Source organism: Scyliorhinus canicula, chromosome 4, assembly GCF_902713615.1.
Source record: "Scyliorhinus canicula chromosome 4, sScyCan1.1, whole genome shotgun sequence".
NCBI classification, from domain to species: Eukaryota; Metazoa; Chordata; class Chondrichthyes; order Carcharhiniformes; family Scyliorhinidae; genus Scyliorhinus; species Scyliorhinus canicula.
The window spans coordinates 96,579,015-96,597,939 of record NC_052149.1 but is presented as its reverse complement, the minus strand read 5'-3'; the positions used below and the strand labels follow the sequence as shown (position 1 = coordinate 96,597,939).

The 18,925-nt window shown below is 43.2% G+C and overlaps 1 protein-coding gene across 1 annotated transcript in view; it reads left to right on the top strand.

The window, feature by feature from the left end:
- Window positions 1-18,925, top strand: part of LOC119964829 (complement factor H-like) — a 146,975-nt gene that overhangs the window by 64,777 nt on the left and 63,273 nt on the right. The window contains exon 8 of the mRNA XM_038794877.1: window positions 5,311-5,469. Coding sequence (XP_038650805.1) covers window positions 5,311-5,469 — 159 coding nt within the window. The remainder of the gene's footprint in view (window positions 1-5,310; window positions 5,470-18,925) is intronic.

Below are 18,925 nucleotides of genomic sequence, written 5' to 3'. Positions count from 1 at the left end.
ATCCTCACAATACTCATCCCAGCCAAAAAGGTGCCACTGGTTGCTCTGGAGTATGCCCATACAGCTGATGGGCTGGCTGGGGCCAGAGGGCACCCAAGGGGGTGCCTTGGGGGCAACCTATACGACCCATGTCACTAAGCTCAAAATGTGTACAACTGCATGGATGCCTTGCCAGCTACGGCTATGGTGTTCCCTGCCCGTCCACCCCGACCCCACAGCCCACCTCCTGGACACCCCCCATTACTCCCCATGATCCAGGCAGAAACCTCCCAGCCAGCGGATAGCTGTCAGAATGTCAACACCCAAGAAACTCAACACTATCCAGGACAAAGGAGCCTGTTCTGATTTGCATCCCAAATCTACCTTAAATATTCAATCCCTCCACCCCGTATACACAGTGGCAGCAGTGTTTACCATATATAAAAAACTCTGCAGCAACTCACCAAGGCTCTTTTGATAGCACCTTCCAAACCTATGAACTCTATGTGACATTATATAGAATTCTAGAATCTCATGGGCTAATGTATTATTATAATTGACCACTAGATGGACCTAGGTGCAGAACTATATAAAGCACTGACTCTTGGGCTTCTGGGAGAGGGCTGGAGAGAGTGCAGAGGAGGGGTCTAGAGTGTGCAGAGTACAGTTATAGATAGAGTGTAGAGACTAATATTAGTAGAGTGTAGATTGTAGATTAGATTATTGCTTGCTATAGGAGTAAGTGGTCGAGCTTTAATAAGTAGTGTAATAAATGTTAGCTTTGTTATTGAACTCAGTTTCTGTAGTCTTTGTGAACACTATGACATCCATCCTGATAATAAGAATCATAAAGAGCAGAAGGATAAGGGCAACAAATGCAGGGGAATACCACCATCTGCAAGATTCCCACTTTGGAGTATATCGGTGTTCATTCAATGTGGCTGGGTCAAAATCTTTGAACTTCCTACCTAACAACAATACAAGATGGACTGCAATAGTTCGAGAAGGTGGTTCCCTAGCACTTTTTCGGGGCTAATTGGAAATGGGCAGCAAATGCTGGCCTTGCCTATGATCCTATACTTTCACATCCTATGAAAGTACAAAACGTCAGGTTAACTGACCAAATATTCCCTGTTTTCTCTTGCACTCAGAAAAGTGCCACATCTAAATCCGGTGATAATACAAAGCTAGGCAGAAATATAAGCTGTCAAGAGGACACTAACAAGCTGGAAAAGTTATGGACAGGTTAAGCAAATGGGCAAAAGATGGCAATTAAAGTATAATATGGGGAAGTGTGAAATTAGTCACTTTGGTTGTAAAAATAGGAAAGCAAAGTACTTTGAAAGGCTTGAATCTTGGAAATATTGATGTTCAGAGGCACTTAGGTGTATTATTATATGGAACTCAAAGTTAGTATGCAGGTGCAGCATGCAATTAGGAAGGAAAATAGCAAGGCAGCATGATGGTGCAATGGTTAGCACTGCTGCCTCACGGCGCCGAAGTCTCAGGTTTGATCCCGGCTCTGGGTCACTGTCCATGTGGAGTTTGCACATTCTCACCGTGTTTGTGTGGGTTTCGCCCCCACAACCCAAAGGTGTGCAGGGTAGGTGGATTGGCCATGCTAAATTGCCCCTTAATTGGAAAAAATGAATTGGGTACTCAAATTTTATTTTAAAATAGGCATGTTGTCCTTTATTGTCAGGAGATTGGAGTACAAAAATAAAGAAATTTTGCCACAGGGCTTGTACAAAGTTTTGGTGAGATCATACTTTGTACAGTTTTGGTTTCGATATTTAAGGAGAATATACTTGCATCGAAGGTGGTCCAGCAAAGGTTCACTAAACTGGTCCTGGGTATGAGAGGGTTGTCCTGAAATTGAAACATTGAAAATCGCTTATTGTCACGAGTAGGCTTCAATAAAGTTACTGTGAAAAGCCCCTAGTCGCCACATTCCGGCGCCTGTCCGGGGAGGCTGGCACGGGAATCGAACCGTGCTGCTGGCCTGCTTGGTCTGCTTTAAAAGCCAGCGATTTAGCTCAGTGAGCTAAACCAACCAAATCCTGTGATGAGAGCCTAAGTAAACTAGGCCTCTGATTTGAAAGAATGAGAGGTGGATCTCATTGAAACACACAAAATTGTGAAAGGCTCGACAGATAGACACCAAAGGACTGCTTTCCCTTTATGACACTGCCCTTTATGAATCTAGAACACTGGGTACAATTTTGGAATAAGGAACTGATCATTTAGGAATGAGATGAGGAAAAAGTTCTTCGCTCAAAGGTTTTGAGAGTCTTTGGAATTTTTTACCCCCAGGAGGATTGTGGATGGTCGAGGTTGAATATATTTAAGGCCCAAACAGACAGATATTTGACATCACAGGGAATCAAAGGATATGGAAATCAGATGGGAAAGTGGAATTGAAGCAAAGCATCAGCCATGATCATATTGAATGGTGGCATGGCCTTGCGAGAGCACATGGGATGGAATATTCTGATTTTTTTTTCCACAATGTATTGTCCGTGGTGGGAAAAGCAGAGGGCAGCCGGCAGCAGCCTTGCTGGGTTTTCGTGCCAGATTATTCAACACTTTGGGATTTGTATCCCATGATGTCATGCTGGTTGGGTGGGTTCTGAATGAGTGCCCAGCCTTAAAACTGATCAAAAACAAATAAAAATAAAAAGGAACCAACCACTTCCCCACCACACCCCCCACCCACCTTCGCTACAGACACGGAAACACAAACTCTCCCCACCCACTCATAAAGGATGAAAAAAACTCCCTCCCCATGATATTCTCCTCCTACCTAAATGTCCCCTACAAAAGTCACACTGGCAGTGGCTGCTGGCAGTACCGGGGGCAGTGCCCAGGTATGGCCCGGGCATGAGCCTCTTCCCCCACAGCCCCCCACCCCCACCGAGGGAGGCTGTAGTAACTGTGTACCACGGTGGGTTCTGTTTGCCAGTTCCCTGTTTTACAAATCTGTTGTAAACCCCGTCAATGTGATGTCATACCAGTGGCGGGGAGAATTCCTTTTGTGGGGGGAATGATACCTCAAGGAGACCTGCTAATTATATTAAAATGTATCCAAATGGGGTTCCCACCATTGCAGGGCAGGAATCCCGTTATTTCATTGGCAGGGAGCGGGGAGAATTGCATGGGGAAATCCCACAGATGGGAAAGTCATTTTGGGACTCCATTGATTCTCTGCCCCCACCGCAATTCTCATCGACCGGAAATGGGGGCAGAAAATCTCCCACATGGTCTCCTCCTACTCTAATTCTGATATTCTAGTGTTTCTTTCTTGCAGAATAGGTGTTGATTTTCCACCTTCCAACACATGAGGATTGTTCCAGAATCTAGGAAATTTTGGAAGATCAAAACAAATGCAAGCTATATTTCTGTAGTCAGCTCTTTTAAAAAAAAGTGTAGGAAATCAAGTTCAGGGCTTTGTCAACTTTTAATCCCATTAATTTCTCCAATATTATTCCTTGACTAATATAATTTCTTATTTCTCATTCTCAGTAGATCTTTGATTTGCCTCTATTTCCAGCATGTCATTTGTCTTCTACAATGAAATATTTATTTACTGACTGTCATTTCCATTTTCCTCAGGCTGATTTCTCTCACCTTGACTCTTCTTCTTTACATGTCTATATAAACTACAATCTGTTTTTATATCTCTTGGTAGTTCTCATGGGTGGGATCTACCGACCACTGAACCGTGTGTTTTTTGGCGGCGGGGCGACCCACCAGCGGGATCTACTGACCCCGCCGTTGTCAATGGGATTTCTCGGTGATGGCACCCCTTGACGCCGGGAAACCCTTAATTTCACTTGTTCTCCATGGTTGGGTCAGTGTCTCAGGAAATTTTATTCCTTAAGAAAATGTATATTTGTTTTGAATTATAGATTAATTCTCTGAATGTTTCTATTGCTTATCTATCACTGGCGGGATTTTCAGACCATTACCACCAACAAGATCTTCTGTTCCCATCAGCTGCAGGTCCCCGCCATGGGTTCCCCAGCGGCGGAGGGTGCAAACAATAGGAAAACCATTGACAGCAGCGGGGCCAAAACCAGGAGACCCCGCTGCCCACCAACAGCAGGCCACCCTCCAGCCCTGCTAAATACACTGGGGGGGGGGGGGGGGGAGGCACATTTCTAGTTTCCCGATCTACCTTGGCCCACTGACCCCTCTGCCCGATATAGATTATCTTTTTCAGATTTGAGACTCTAAGTTTTGAACATAACTAAATCACTCTCAAACTCAGTGTAAAATCCCATCATACTATTCCTCTTCCCAAGAGGTTATTAGTTGACTATTTTTCACTACATAATGCTAAACATAAAATATTGTGTGCTCTAATTGGTTCCTTGACATCCTGCTCTTAATGCATTCCATGCTTAAATGTGTATTTTATAAACCCCAGGCAGTAAACCTAATATTATTTTAAATTGTATTCTAATTGGGCAATCACAAATATAAATTATCCTTTGTGGCATCTATACATGAACAACTTGAATTAAACGGATATAGCTACTTAGAATTCCTGTAAATCTGTTAAAACCTCACTTTTGGCATGAGAATTTGATTACATAAGTGCTCTGGATTCTCAAATAGGTGCCAGATTCAAAAACTGGCTGACAATCACAATTTTTTTTAATTTCCAAGAAAGGTTTGCACACATTTCCTGAGCACATGTCAACAGGTGGAGTGACAGCATAGGTAAGGAAACAGATCTTTGGAAACTGATTCAACTAATGCAATAGAGGGGGGAGTCGGAAAGGTTTTCTGCCCACAGATGGTTTGAGCTGATGGACTGTGATTATTAGTACCAAATATCAGAAATAGTTTCTATTTTTGAGGCAAATCTGCAATTCTGGCTCCATGCACACCCCCAATTTTAACCACTCCACCATTGGTGGCCATGTCTTCCCTCCCTAAACCTCTCCACCTCTCTACTTCAGCTTCACCCTTAAGATGATCCTTAAACTTGCCTTTTTGCCCAGGTTTGATTATTTGCTCTAATACTTCCTTATGAAGCTTAGTTTAAAACTTTATCTGGTAATGTGCCCTGGCTGGTTTACAAAGTTAAAGGGGCTTTAAAAATTAAAGTTGTTGTTATGCCAATTTATGGAAAAATGGAAGTACAATCAGTGAAATTACTATTTTATGTTTGAAATTAATCTGAGCTTAATTATACTTGAAGAACTATTCAGTTATTAGCCTTGGTACATGTTTAATAATATAGCAATGACTCGCTCGTTGCTTTGATAGTGTCTTTGATAGTGTCTTTGACACTATTTGATAGTGTCAATTTACCCTTCTCAGAAATCAGGTGTATGCGACCAAACGTCGTTACAGACATCCATCCATCGCACCAGTTATATAGCGGTACTCAAGAAATAAATTACTATTGCCGATCTTCTAATATATGGAAGCAATCTACATGTACAGAAGGTGGATGGTCTCCTGCAATAACATGTCCAGGTAGGAGTTCTCTTCAATCATTCGTTTGAGGCACACCATGAAGTTAAACCAACTGTCAATTCATTTTGTACAATTCAGAACCATAATTTGGTAGTTTTTTCCCCCCGGTATTGCGGATAATTAACACGTTTTAAAGAAGATTATGCACAACCACATAATTGAATAGCCTTAAAAATAAAGAGTTTTCAAATGGATATCATATATGGGGAAATATGTACACCGTTGAGTTACAATAAAATGTACAATCCCAGCATTATCTTCATTCAGACCATTGTATTTGGTTATTGCTACAACAGTCATTGTTCTCTCTTAAGGGTAGTGGAGGAAAAAGATTTTTCTCTGCAAAACGCATATCAAAATTATAAACCTGTTTTTAAAAACCATTGGTATGATTATATTAAACACAGCATGCAAAGGAAACCTCCTCCACAGATTTCAAATGCACAGGGCACTAAACGCAAAAACAAGCAACTGAAGGCAGGAAAAAAGTTCGAAGACAGGAGAAAAGAGAGGGATCTCAAATGTAGTACACATGGGAATGGTTTGGCAAATGGACTAAGGGTGGGAATTAGAAATTCAGAGTCAGGTCCAAAGAAAAAGATCTCCACAAAATGACCCCTTCCCAGGGGCTTTGGTTCTTGTACACTGTGCATTGCTGTGTAGCTGATGCTTGGCTGCGGTACCAGCTGAGCTTCTTCTCCACTCCAGCTACAAACCTCAGGTCTCACCTATCACATTTTGGTTGCCCCACCCTTGCCCATATGCCCAATCCCACTCTAGGCTCTAGCCTCTCACCAGGTCATTGACCCTGATTTCTCGCTTCTCCTACACAGGTATGTTTGCAAAAAATGTACAGTTTAGGGATTGAGATGTGACACCTTTTAAATTCAAGTCTCTACCAAATTCTTAATTTCTAATTATAGGGTCCTTGGGTTTTGCCTCACCCAACAAGGTACAAATAGCTAGCATTTATGAATCAAGTAAAATATATTAAGCAATATTTTACATATACTTAACAAGAAAAGTTAAGACACCATGGAAGGTTCTTCTTATTAGAACATAGAACAGTACAGCACAGAACAGGCCCTTCGGCCCTCAATGTTGTGCCGAGCCATGATCACCCTACTCAAACCCACGTATCCACCCTATACCCGTAACCGAACAACCCCCCCCCTTAACCTTACTTTTATTAGGACACTACGGGCAATTTAGCATGGCCAATCCACCTAACCCGCACATCTTTGGACTGTGGGAGGAAACCGGAGCACCCGGAGGAAACCCACGCACACAGGGGGAGGACGTGCAGACTCCACACAGACAGTGACCCAGCCGAGAATCGAACCTGGGACCCTGGAGCTGTGAAGCATTTATGCTAACCACCATGCTACCCTGCTGCCCCGAATATTATTATTATTCAACGTCCTAGGATTCCTAGAGTGCCTCTAGTACAGGCAATGCCTTTTTCTTCTGTTTCTGAAGTGACAATAAATTTAGTTGTCTCTCATAAGGTATATACCACAGAACCATAGTAAAACTGTACCAACAAAGACTTGGATTTTTTGATTTATTTCCCTGCCTTTCAACCCTTAGTTGGAAGCATCCAAATTAATCTCTCTCATTGATTTAGGGGGAGGGTCATTTGGTGTCACCCACTAATGTCATGTACACTGAAAGCAAATGTCCATCCCTAATTCCCTAGGCCCCCAGGGATACATTCCATGGACAAATGTCACATCCTTGTAGATGCAAGAGAAATTGTACAATGTTACATCCTCCTATCAATAACACAACCTACTGTAAACAATTCACAGCATTTTAGTCCAAGTTCACCAGGTACTAAAGCCATTAAGAACAAATTGTTATTAACGCTTTCCACCATAATGTCAAAAAATGTTTCCCTCTATTATCATATTCTGCCCTACAGATATGGTTAATCAATTAAATTCATGGTTTTGTTTAAAGATGGGGGGGAAGCAAGTGGGAGGGGGGGGATTAAGCGACCCATTGCATCTGGTGCGGATCTGCGCGCAACAAGTGAATCATACGAGAGCCCTAAATCGGGCTCAGTGCTGGGCGTGAGCCTCAAATCAGGTTCCGTGATGGGCGCAGCTTGCTCCACTTGTAGAGACCTGGATCTCATCCTCGCTGGTCGAGATCCAGATCTGAATATTGTCATGGGAGAGTCCCTTTAAGAAATGTTTTTGTCTTATCACATGACTTCAGGGATGTCATTGTGTGGGTAGAGTTGGGCTGTGGCTTTGAGTTTTCACTTTCGCTTTGTGTTTGGACTGGCTGAACTGCACAGGTTGAAAGAAGTGTCTCTCTATCTTCATTTTAAAAGCTGTTTCCAGACTGCTTGATAACTTAAAAGAGATAATTGGGAGGAATTCAAATCTGCTGTTTGAAAAGGGGAACAGAGTATCAATAATAAGTCTTATAACAGTAAGAATGCGTGCGCTGGGCCATACCTTTGAAAAGGGGTTTCTGGTTTTACTTGGATTTTCTTATTGAATTAGAACAGTTAAGGGGGAATTCATTAAGGGTTATACATAGATTACTGTAGCTGTGTGGAGTTGTTATGTTTGTAGTTGATAAAATGTCTTGCTCTGTGTGCTTATACAAACGTTGATTAAATTCTCAGAATAAAGCTTGTTTTTTTTATTAAAAGCGCCTAAGAACTCTGTTGAATAACACCTGAAGGGCAGGCTCTTGTTCTCATCTTAGCCAAATTCAACATAAAGGTTGTAGGTCAGGTGGACTCCATAATATACTTTGGAGTTGTTAAACCCAAGCCCATAACAAAAGTGGGGGCTTGTGGGATAAAAGTCTATCTTTCGTGATTGGGTTGGCTTAGTGAACTTAAAGACAGTGAGGGGTGAGCATATTTGTGTTTGCTTTTCAGGTGTTGTATTCAAGTTTAAATAGGGAGTGTGTTGTGGACAATGGCTCTTGCAGAGACTCAGAAGTTTTTGGGGAGGAGAAGGTCACACGCAGGACCTTACAAACAGAGACTAGAAAAAGGCTTTTAGGTTTGGCAAAAACATTACATTGCCTGACAAAATACGAAAAGAAGAGGTAATTGAGGAGGTAGCTGAGCATTTAAAAGTGCCTGAGACACAATCAGAATTATTGGAAATGGAAAGAATTCAATTACATATCAAGCAGCTTGAACATGAAAAAGAATACGAAATGAGGGGAGAAGAAAGAATAGCTCTAGCAGAACAAAAAGCGGGAGGAAGGGAGGTACAGATCAGGGGAAAAGAAATGGAGAGAGAAGAAAGGGCAAAAGAAAGAATAGCCCTAGCAGAACAAAGAGAAAAGGAGAATGCGGAAAAAGAAAAAGAGAGAGAGGAAAACCAAAAAGAGAGAGACTGAACTTCAGAGACTGGCCATAAAACATGAGTCAATTAAAATTAAAAGAGAAACATACAGTCTGAGGATAGTGATGAGGATAGTGAGCAAGAGCGTCATCGTCAAAGGTTTGGTGGGGATCTATTTAAATATGTCCAAGTGTTGCCAAGGTTTGATGAGAAGGATGTAGAAACATTTTTTTTCATTTCATTTGAGAAGGTAGCTAAACAAATGAAATAGCCACAGGACATGTGGGTATTACTGATTCAAACAAAGTTGTTGGTAGAGCTAGTGAAGTGTTTGCATTACTATCAGAAGAGGTGTCTGGGACAAATGAGCAGGTCAAAAAATCCATCTTGGGTGCGTATGAACTTGTGCCTGAAGCTTCCAGACAAAGGTTTAGAAATTTAAGGAAAAACCTGGTCAAACATACATAGAGTTTGAAAGGATCAAACAGAGTAATTTTGATAGGTGGATAAGGGCTTTGAAAATAGACCAAAGGCATGAAACTCTAAGAGAAATTATAATTTTGGAGGAGTTTAAAAATTCAATTCCTGACGTAGTGAGAACTGATGTGGAAGAGCAGAGGGTTAAAACTGCAAGATTAGCAGCAGAACTGACAGATGATTATGAATTAGTTCATAAATCAAAATTCAGTTTCCGACATCAGTTTCAGCCTGAGGGATAGAAACTGGGGAAAGGAAAAATACTCAGATGGTAAAGGTAAAGAGGATCTGATGGGAGGCAATAAAGAAAGTGTACCTCAGATTAAAAGGGAAATCCGGGAGGATGGAAGATAAATCAAAAGTTTCAGATGTTTTTACTATAATAAACTAGGCCATGTAAAGTCACAGTGTTGGGGGTTTAAGAAAAGCTGATGTGGTAAAACAGGATAAGACAGTGGGGTTTGTTAAAGTGGTAAAGGAAAGCTCAATTGAAGTGAAGGAGGTGCAAAAGAATGTACAGCCTGATCAAGAGGTGATTGAAAATAAGGTGTCAAATCTCTTTAAAGAATTTACTTGTGTGGGTAAAGTTTACTCATGTGTATCAGGAGGAGTAGCTAAAGAAGTCAAAATTTTAAGAGATACAGGAGCTAGTCAATCTTTAATGGCAAGAGATGAGGAGTTATGTAGTTTGGGAGGAATATTGCCAGAAAAGGTTGTAATATATGGAATTCAGTGTTAGAAGAGTAGTGTTCCAATATGTAAGGTGAGACTGGAAAGTCCAGTGAAGACTGGTGAAGTGGTAGTAGAAGTAATAGAGAAACTACATTGTACAGGAATACAGTTTATCTTGGGTGATGATATAGCTGGATCACAGGTGGGAGTGATGCCTACAGTGGTTGATAAGCCAGTGGAAAATCAGACAACTGAAGTGTTGAAGGATGAATATCCTGGGATGTAGCAACAAGTTCGCAAAGTCACAGGTTAAGATAAGAGGAGAAATCAAAGAGTGAAGATAAAGTTGAAGTGCAATTATCAGAAACGATTTTTGATCAGATGGGTGGAAAAAAAACAAGAACAGGTGGAGGATGAGGCGGATATTTTTAGTTCAGGAAAGTTGGCAGAATGTCAACAGAAAGATATCGAAATAAAATTGATGTATCAGAAAGTATACACGGAAGAGGAATCTGCGTGTATACCAGAATATTATTATCTTTAAAAATGATGTCTTAATGAGAAAATGGAGACTTTTACATATGCAGGCAAATGAAAAGTGGGCAGAAGTTCATCAAGTGGTATTGCCAGTAGGGTATAGAAAGGAGGTGTTGTGAATAGCACATGAGGTACCAGTGGGAGATCATTTGGGAGTAAGGAAAACTCAAGCTAAAATCCAAAAACATTTTTATTGGCCTGGACTACATAAAGATGTAGTTAAATTTTGTTGATCACATCACACAAGTGATAGGGAAACCTCAAGCAGTGATAAAACTAGTGCCCTTAATACCCATTCCAGCATTTGAGGAACCTTTTATAAGGGTCATAATTGATTGCGTAGGACCGCTTCCGAAAACAAAAAGTGGGAATCAATATCTTTCGACTGTAATGGATGTGTCTATTAGGTTTCCAGAGGCCATTCCAGTACGCAATATTACAGCTAAAACGATTGTGGAGGAGTTACTTAAGTTTTTTTACTCGATGTAGACTACCCACAGAAATACAATCAGATCAAGGATCAAATTTTACCTCAAGGTTATACAAGGAGGTTATGGATAGCTTCGGAGTCAAACAACTTAAATCAACCACGTGCCATCCAGAATCACAGGGAATGTTAGAACGGTGGTATCAGATGTTAAAGACAATGTTGAGGGCTTATTGTCAAGATTACCCAGAGGATTGGGATAAAGGAATTCCATTCATACTGTTTGCAATTAGGGATGCGCCTAATGCGTCAACCAAATTCAGTCCTTTTGAACTACATTTTTGGTCATGAGGTAAGAGGACCACTTAAATTGATTAAGGAGAAATTGGTGAAAAGCCAGCAGGATCCTGGATCACCAACTGAGGAAGCAGGAGATGGTGAGGGAGATTGGGAAAATGAGAGATACAGGAGGGAAGGTGGTTTTGGATCCGGCAGGAGGTAAATGATGTGTTTCGGGAGTTTTATAGTAAATTGTATAAATCGGAACCCCCAGCCGGGGAGGAGGGTATGAAGCAATTTCTGGGGGGTCTGGAGTTCCCGAGGATAGATGAGGAGTTGATGAAGGGTTTGGAAGCCCCAATTGGGCTTGGGGAGGTTATAGGTGGATTGGGGGCGATGTCATCGGGTAAAGCCCCAGGACCAGACAGATACCCGGTGAAGTTTTATAAAATGTTATCCGGGCTGTTGGGGCCACTCCTGGTAAAGGCTTTTACCAAGTCAAAGGAGCTGTGAGTGCTCCCCCAACGTTATCGCCGGCATCAATTTCTCTTATTTTGAATCGGGATAAGGATCCGGAGAGCTGTGGCTCGTATAGGCCAATCTCCCTGTTAAATATCGATGCAAAATTGCTGGCAAAGATCTTGGCCCCATGCATAGAGGATTGCGTTCCGGGGGTAATAGGGGAAGACAAGGCGGGATTTGTGAAGGGACGACACCTGACGTCCAACATTAGACGGCTCCTAAATGTAATAATGATGCTTGCGGAGGAGCGTGAGGTCAAGGTGGTGGTGGCCATGGATGCAGAAAAGGCCTTTAATTAGGTGGAAGTACTTGTGGGATGTTCTGAGACGGTTTGGGTTTAGGCAGGGATTTGTGGAGTGGGTCCGGTTGCCATATCAGGCACCGATGGCGACTGTGAGGACAAACTGAGTTTGATCAGCGTATTTTAGTCTGTGTCAGAGGATGAGACAAGGGTGTCCACCCTCCCCACTACTGTTTGCCCTGGCCTTAGAGCCTTTGGCAATGGTGCTGAGGGCATCGAACTTTGGTGGGGGATAGTGAGAGGAGAGGTATAGCATAGGGTCTCGCTCTATGTGGACGAATTGCTCCTTTATATAACAGACCTGTTAGGGGAAATTGCAGGAATTATGGGGATTCTGGAGGAATTTGGTCAGTTCACGGGCTACAAACTGAATATGGGTAAGAGAGAGGTTTTTGCAACCCAGGCAAGGGGGCAGGAGAGGAGACTGAGGGAGATGCTGTTCAAAGTGGTGGGAGGGAGTTTTAGGTACCTGGGGATTCAAGTTACAAGGGACTGTGGTCAGCTACATAAACTAAATTTGGGCAGGTTGATTGAGCAAATGAAAGGGGACTTCCGTAGGTGGGACGTGCTCCCGCTGTCACTGGCGAGGAGGATACAGACTGTGAAAAAGGCAGTCCTCCCGAGATTGCTGTTGTCGTTCAGTGTCTTCCAATCTTCATCCCCAAGGCACTTTTTAGGGAGATTAATGCGGCGATCTTGTGTTTTATCTGGGCCGGGAAAGCCCCGAGGGTGAAGAAGGTCCTTTTTGAATGGGGGCCTGGGGAGGGGGGCTTGGCCATTACAAATTTTATTAATTACTAGTGGGCGGCTAATATAGAGATGGCTAGGAAATGGGTTGTGAGGGAGGGGTCGGTATGAGAGCGAGTGGAGGCGGCATCTGGCAAGGGCACGAGTCTGAAGGCTTTGTTGATGGCACTTCTGCCATTCTCGCTGGCTGGGTACTCCACAAGCCCAGTGGTAGCCACAGCCATGAGAGTGTGGGGACAATGGAGGCAGCGCATGAGACTGGAGGGGCCGTCGGTGTGGTCACCGATCTGTGAAAATCACCGGTTCACTCCGGGGGGGCTGGATGCCGGCTTCAGGAGATGGCAGCCGGCAGGGATGGAGAGATTTGAGGATCTCTTAATTTAGGACAGTTTCCCGAGCTTGGAGGAGCTAGAGGGGGAGTTTGAGTTGCCGGGTGGGAACGGGTTCCGGTGCGTGCAGGTACGGGATTGTGTTCAGAGGCAGGTCCCGAGCTTCCCTCGTCTTCAACTAAGGGGACTACCGGATAAGGTGTTGTCTAAAACAGGAGTTGGGGTAGGGAGGGCCTCGGAGATGTACAAAGAATTGATGGAGTGGGAATGGGTTCCAATTGAGGAGGTGAAGAGGAAGTGGGAGGAAGAGCTGCGAGGGGAGTTGGAAGTCGGGTTATGGGAGAAGGCCCTGAGGAGAGAGAGTCAATGCATCCTCATCGTGTGCCAGGCTTAGCCTGATCCAGTTCAAGGTAGTCCACAGGACTCATGTGACTGGGGCCTGGATGAGTAGGTTTTTTTGAGGAGGTGAAGGACAGGTGTGGGCGGTGTGGGAGAAGTCCTGCGAATCATGGACATATGTTTTGTGCTTGTCCGAGGCTGAGGGGAGTTTGGCAGGGATTATCAGATTCCATGTCAGAGATCCTGGAAGGGAGAGTGACTCTGAGTCCAGAGGTGGCAATATTTGGAGTGTCGGAAGATCCGGAAGCCTGTGGGGGGGGAAGGCAGACGTTTTGGCCTTTGCCTCCCTGGTGGCCTGGAGACGGATTTTGTTGGGCTGGAGGGACTCGGAGCCTCCAAAGTCGGGGGGTTGGGTCAGTGACACGGCAGGGTTTCTTAGGCTAGAGAAAATTACGTTTGCCTTAAGGGGTTCAATGCAGGGGTTCCTCGGAGGTGGCAGCCGTTCATCGAATTCTTCAAGGAAAATTGACCGTCAGCAGTGGGAGGGGGGAAGGGGGGAAAGGTGAGGCATAGAAGTGACAAATAAGGGCAGGGAATTTAATATATGGGTAGTTAGATTTTAGGGCTGGGGGGAGTTGCTATTGTGGGGTTGTTGCATGTGTTGGATCTCTGTTTAGAATGTTAAAATGTGAAAACTAGAAATGCCTCAATAAAGTATTTTCTAAAAAAAAAGAATGTGGTGAGTGAGCAATTTGAAATTACATTATTGGATTACGTGTCAAATTTTAGGGAATGATTAATTGGAGCATGTGAATTGGCTAGACAATATTTCAAAGTTGCACAGCATGTGATGAAATAGATAGCGGACAAGAAAGCAAACGTTCGTAATTTTGCCAGTGGAGATAAAGTTTTAGTATTGTTACCAGTGGTAGGTTAACTTTTAAAAGTAAAGTTTTGTGGACCTTATCAGATTGAAAGGAAATTGAGTGAAGTGAATTATTTGGTAAGAACGCCAGATAGAAGGAAAACTCACCGACTGTGTCATGTGAATATGCTTAAAAGGTATTTTGAAAGAGAAGCCGAGCAAAAGGAGGAGATTTTAGTGATTCTAACTCAAAGTGAAGAATCAAATCCAGATGACTCTGAATTTGACATTCATCAAATGAAATTAGATAACGAGGATGTTCTTACAAATTGTGATAAATTATTGAGTTACCTTCTAGAGAAAAAAACAAACTGACCTGAAAGAGTTATTAATATCATATGCGCAAATTTGTGGAAATATATTGTGAAGTACTAAAATGGTTCTCTGTGATGTTCCAATAAACAACATCCACAGAGACTTAACCCTCTAAAATTGGCACAGGTACAAAAAGAAATTGAAAGTATGCTTAAAAATGGCATAATTGAAGTGGGTTTCAGCCTATGGAGCTCGCCCATAGTGGTGGAAGAAGAACTAAAATGGACCGTATTATTATCAATGTTTATCTGTTTTGTTTTTGTTTCAACAATGTATGTTTATTGTCAATTGTTATTAATGGACAAGTGAAAAGGTGAAAAATGAAATCATCTTTGAAATTGATGGTTTATTTTTGTTTCTTGGCGGAGGTGTCATGGGAGTGTCACTTTCAGAAATGTTTTTGTCTAATCACATGGCTTCAGTGATGTCATTGTGGATTGGATTGGATTGGATTGGATTTGTTTATTGTCACGTGTACCGAGGTACAGTGAAAAGTATTTTTCTGCAAGCAGCTCAACAGATCATTCAGTACATGGGAAGAAAAGGGAATTGAACAGAATTCAAGAAAATACATGAGAATACATAATAGGGCAACACAATATATACAATGTACTACATAAGCATTGGCATCGGATGAAGCAGACATGGGTGTAGTGTTAATGAGGTCAGTCCATAAGAGGGTCATTTAGGAGTCTGGTGACAGTGGGGAAGAAGCTGTTTTTGAGTCTGTTCGTCCGTGTTCTCAGACTTCTGAATCTCCTGCCCGATGGAAGAAGTTGGAAAAGTGAGTAAGCCGGGTGGGAGGGATCCTTGATTATGCTGCCTGCTTTCCCCCGGCAGCGGGAGGTGTAGATGGAATCAATGGATGGGAGGCAGGTTCGTGTGATGGACTGGGCGGTATTCACGACTCTCTGAAGTTCCTTGCGGTCCTAGGCCGAGCAGTTGCCATACCAGGCTGTGATGCAGCCCGAGAGGATGCTCTCTATAGTGAATCTGTAAAAGTTGGTAAGGGTTAATGTGGACATGCCGAATTTCCTTAGTTTCCTGAGGAAGTAAAGGCGCTGTTGTGCTTTCTTGGTGATAGCGTCGACATGAGTGGACCAGGATAGATTTTTGGTGATGTGCACCCCTAGGAATTTGAAACTGCTCACCATCTCTACCTCGGCTCCGTTGATGCTGACAGGGGTGTGTACAGTACTTTGCTTCCTGAAGTCGATGACCAGCTCTTTAGTTTTGCTGGCATTAAGAGAGAGATTGTTGTCGCTGCACCACTCCACTAGGTTCTCTATCTCCCTCCTGTATTCGGACTCGTCGTTATTCGAGATCCGGCCCACTATGGTCGTATCGTCAGCAAACTTGTAGATGGAGTTGGAACCAAGTTTTGCCATGCAGTCGTGTGTGTACAGGGAGTAGAGTAGGGGGCTAAGTACGCAGCCTTGTGGGGCACCGGTGTTGAGGACTATTGTAGAGGAGGTGTTGGTGTTCATTCTTACTGACTGTGGTCTGTTGGTCAGAAAGTCAAGGATCCAGTTGCAGAGTGGAGAGCCAAGTCCTAGGTTTTGGAGCTTTGATATGAGCTTGGCTGGGGTTATGGTGTTGAAGGCGGAGCTGTAGTCAATAAATAGGAGTCTGATGTAGGAGTCCTTGTTTTCGAGATGCTCTAGGGATGAGTGTAGGAGTGAAGTGTGGGTGAAGCTGGGTAGTGGCTCTGTGCGTTTTTCCTTTCGTTTTGAGTTTGGACTGGTTTGAACTGCACAGGTTGAAAGAAGTGTCTGTCTATCTTCATTTTAAAAGCTGTTTCCGGACTGCTGGGTTATACATAGATTACTGTAGCTGTGTGGAGTTGTTATGTTTGCAGCTGATAAAATGTCTTGCTGTGTGTGTTCAGACAAACATTAACTAAATTCTTAAAATAAAGCTTGTTTTTTTTTATTAACAGTGCCTAAGAACTCTGTTGAATAAAACCTGAAGGGCAGGTTCTTGTGCTCATCTTAGCCAAATTCAACACAAAGGTTGTAGGTCAGGTGGACTCCATAATATACTTCGGGGTTGTTAAACCATGGCCCATAACAAAATATACATTTTAAAATTGAAAGAACCCAATTATTTTTTTCCAATTAAGGGGCAATTTAGTGTGGCCAATCCATCTAACCTGCACATCTTTGGGTTGTGGGGGCAAAACCCACGCAGACACGAGGAGAATGTCTAACCTCCACACTGACAGTGACCCGGGGCCGGGATTGGTCCTGGATCCTCATCGCCATAGGCAGCAGTGCTAACCACTGTGCTACCTATGGCCATAGATCTGAATATTTAAACAAGCCTAATGCCTCGTTTAAATACCTGGACATCTGATTCACCCACCGCCCAGTACTCAATGGCTGCACCCGAGAGACCTTGCCAGGGCACAGTTTAGTACTGGTCTACACAAATGTAATCCAGGAGTAATGACACCTGGGGGTGCCGTTTGGAGACACCTGGTGGTAAAGAACAGGGGAACGTGGCACTCTAGCACTCCCCAGGTACCTTAGTACCATGGCAGTGCTACCTGGGTGCCCAGGGAGGCACTACCAGGGGTTGGGCCTGAAAGGGTGTGGGGAAAAGAGATCGGGGTTGCGGACAAAATAGCAACCCGGCTCTGCAAGAAGCCTTTCCTGCAAGCAAGGTTCAGCTTACCAGCAGGAAATTCCTCCAAGTGCAGCCTCAGCGGGGAGAAACTCCCCAATGCCAAAACAAACCGGCAAAGTGCCGTTGAATATGGGAATGTTTCTCAGCCCTGCAGCCGCCAAGACAAACCCTGCTAAACTTGCCATTCAGCGAAATTTAATATCAGTCTGCTGAATCGCACCCAAGCCGTCATCCTCACTTCAAGCTACCTTTCAAAGCTGACAAAGAGGCTCTTCATTAAGACATCATATAACTGGTTCAACCAAGTTCCTAAGACGCCTTTAAAGTCATAAAATCCATGAACACCAGTTCCTCGCAAATACCTGCCATCCTGTTCCAGTTTTAACTGTAATCAGTTATACTGACAGAAATTTAAACTGAACAATTTAAAAAAAGTAACAGAGATAAAATACACAAATGTTACTTCAGACCAACATGACAGGGCAGCACAATAGTATAGCGGTTAGCACAGTTGCTTCACAGCTTCAGGGTCCCAGGTTCGATTCCCGGCTTGGCTCACTGTCTGTGCAGAGTCTGCACGTTCTCTCCGTGTCTGCGTGTGTTTCCTTCGGGTGCTCCGGTTTCCTCCCACAGTCCAAAGACGTGCAGGTTAGGTGGATTTGCCATGCTAAATTTCCCTTGTTAAGTCGGGGTTACTCGGTTAAGGGGATAGGGTAGATACGTCACCCACTGTGCCACCTATGGCCATAGCTCTGAATATTTAAACAGCCTAAAGCCTAATGCATAATGCACCCAGCAGCGAGAGAGATCCTTTGCTTGCTTGTGCTTGTAGGGGTGCTGTTTCTTGTTTTTGTGTCACTCATACACACCAGTATAGACAGATTGGGTCTGCAGTTAGTTTTGTCTTAAACCCCATTTCCCTGTTGACTCACAACCAGAGTCCATGTTCTTTTCACCTCAGACCATTTATACATTCTAAGGCATAGATCAACAGGGTTTAGATGTCTGCCGAGATGTGCAATAAAGCTTTTGTCTCCGCAAGCATAGTAGATTAATATTCAGTCTTTTCAATCTTTCCTATCTCCCTTTCAAATCTTTGTTTGAAGAAGTCCATGACACCTTTCAGGTGCGACATTCCATGTTCTCTTGGGATTAGTCAATTGGGTAAAGTTCACATGGGAATTTTCCCAGAAGGTAGTCATTTTACATTCTCAGCCATCTTTGCTCAGTGTCTTTGCTTGTAATTCTTTTAAAAACACACATCTTCCTGAAAAATTCATGATGCCCCAAGTAATTTGGGGCTGTAATCTACTGTTGGGGCAATGGTTCAACATGTCTCACCAGGCAGATATTCAAGTCTTTGAGAAGTAAATCAACATATAATGGAAAGCAGCCACAGTAGGAAATGTGCAGAAGAGAGAGAGGAAAGGAAATGGAAAAGTTACAGAATGGTTGGAGAAAATGGGACAGAATTAGGAAGATGAAAATGAAGTCCAGCCTGACAGAAAGGGAGAAAAAAAAACTGAAGACAAACAAGGACACAGAAAATTTTCATTCAATTTGTTTCAAATACCCCATGTGTTTGTATAAAGAATGCTTATTTGGATCACACACCCCAATGCGTTTATCGGTTTTAAT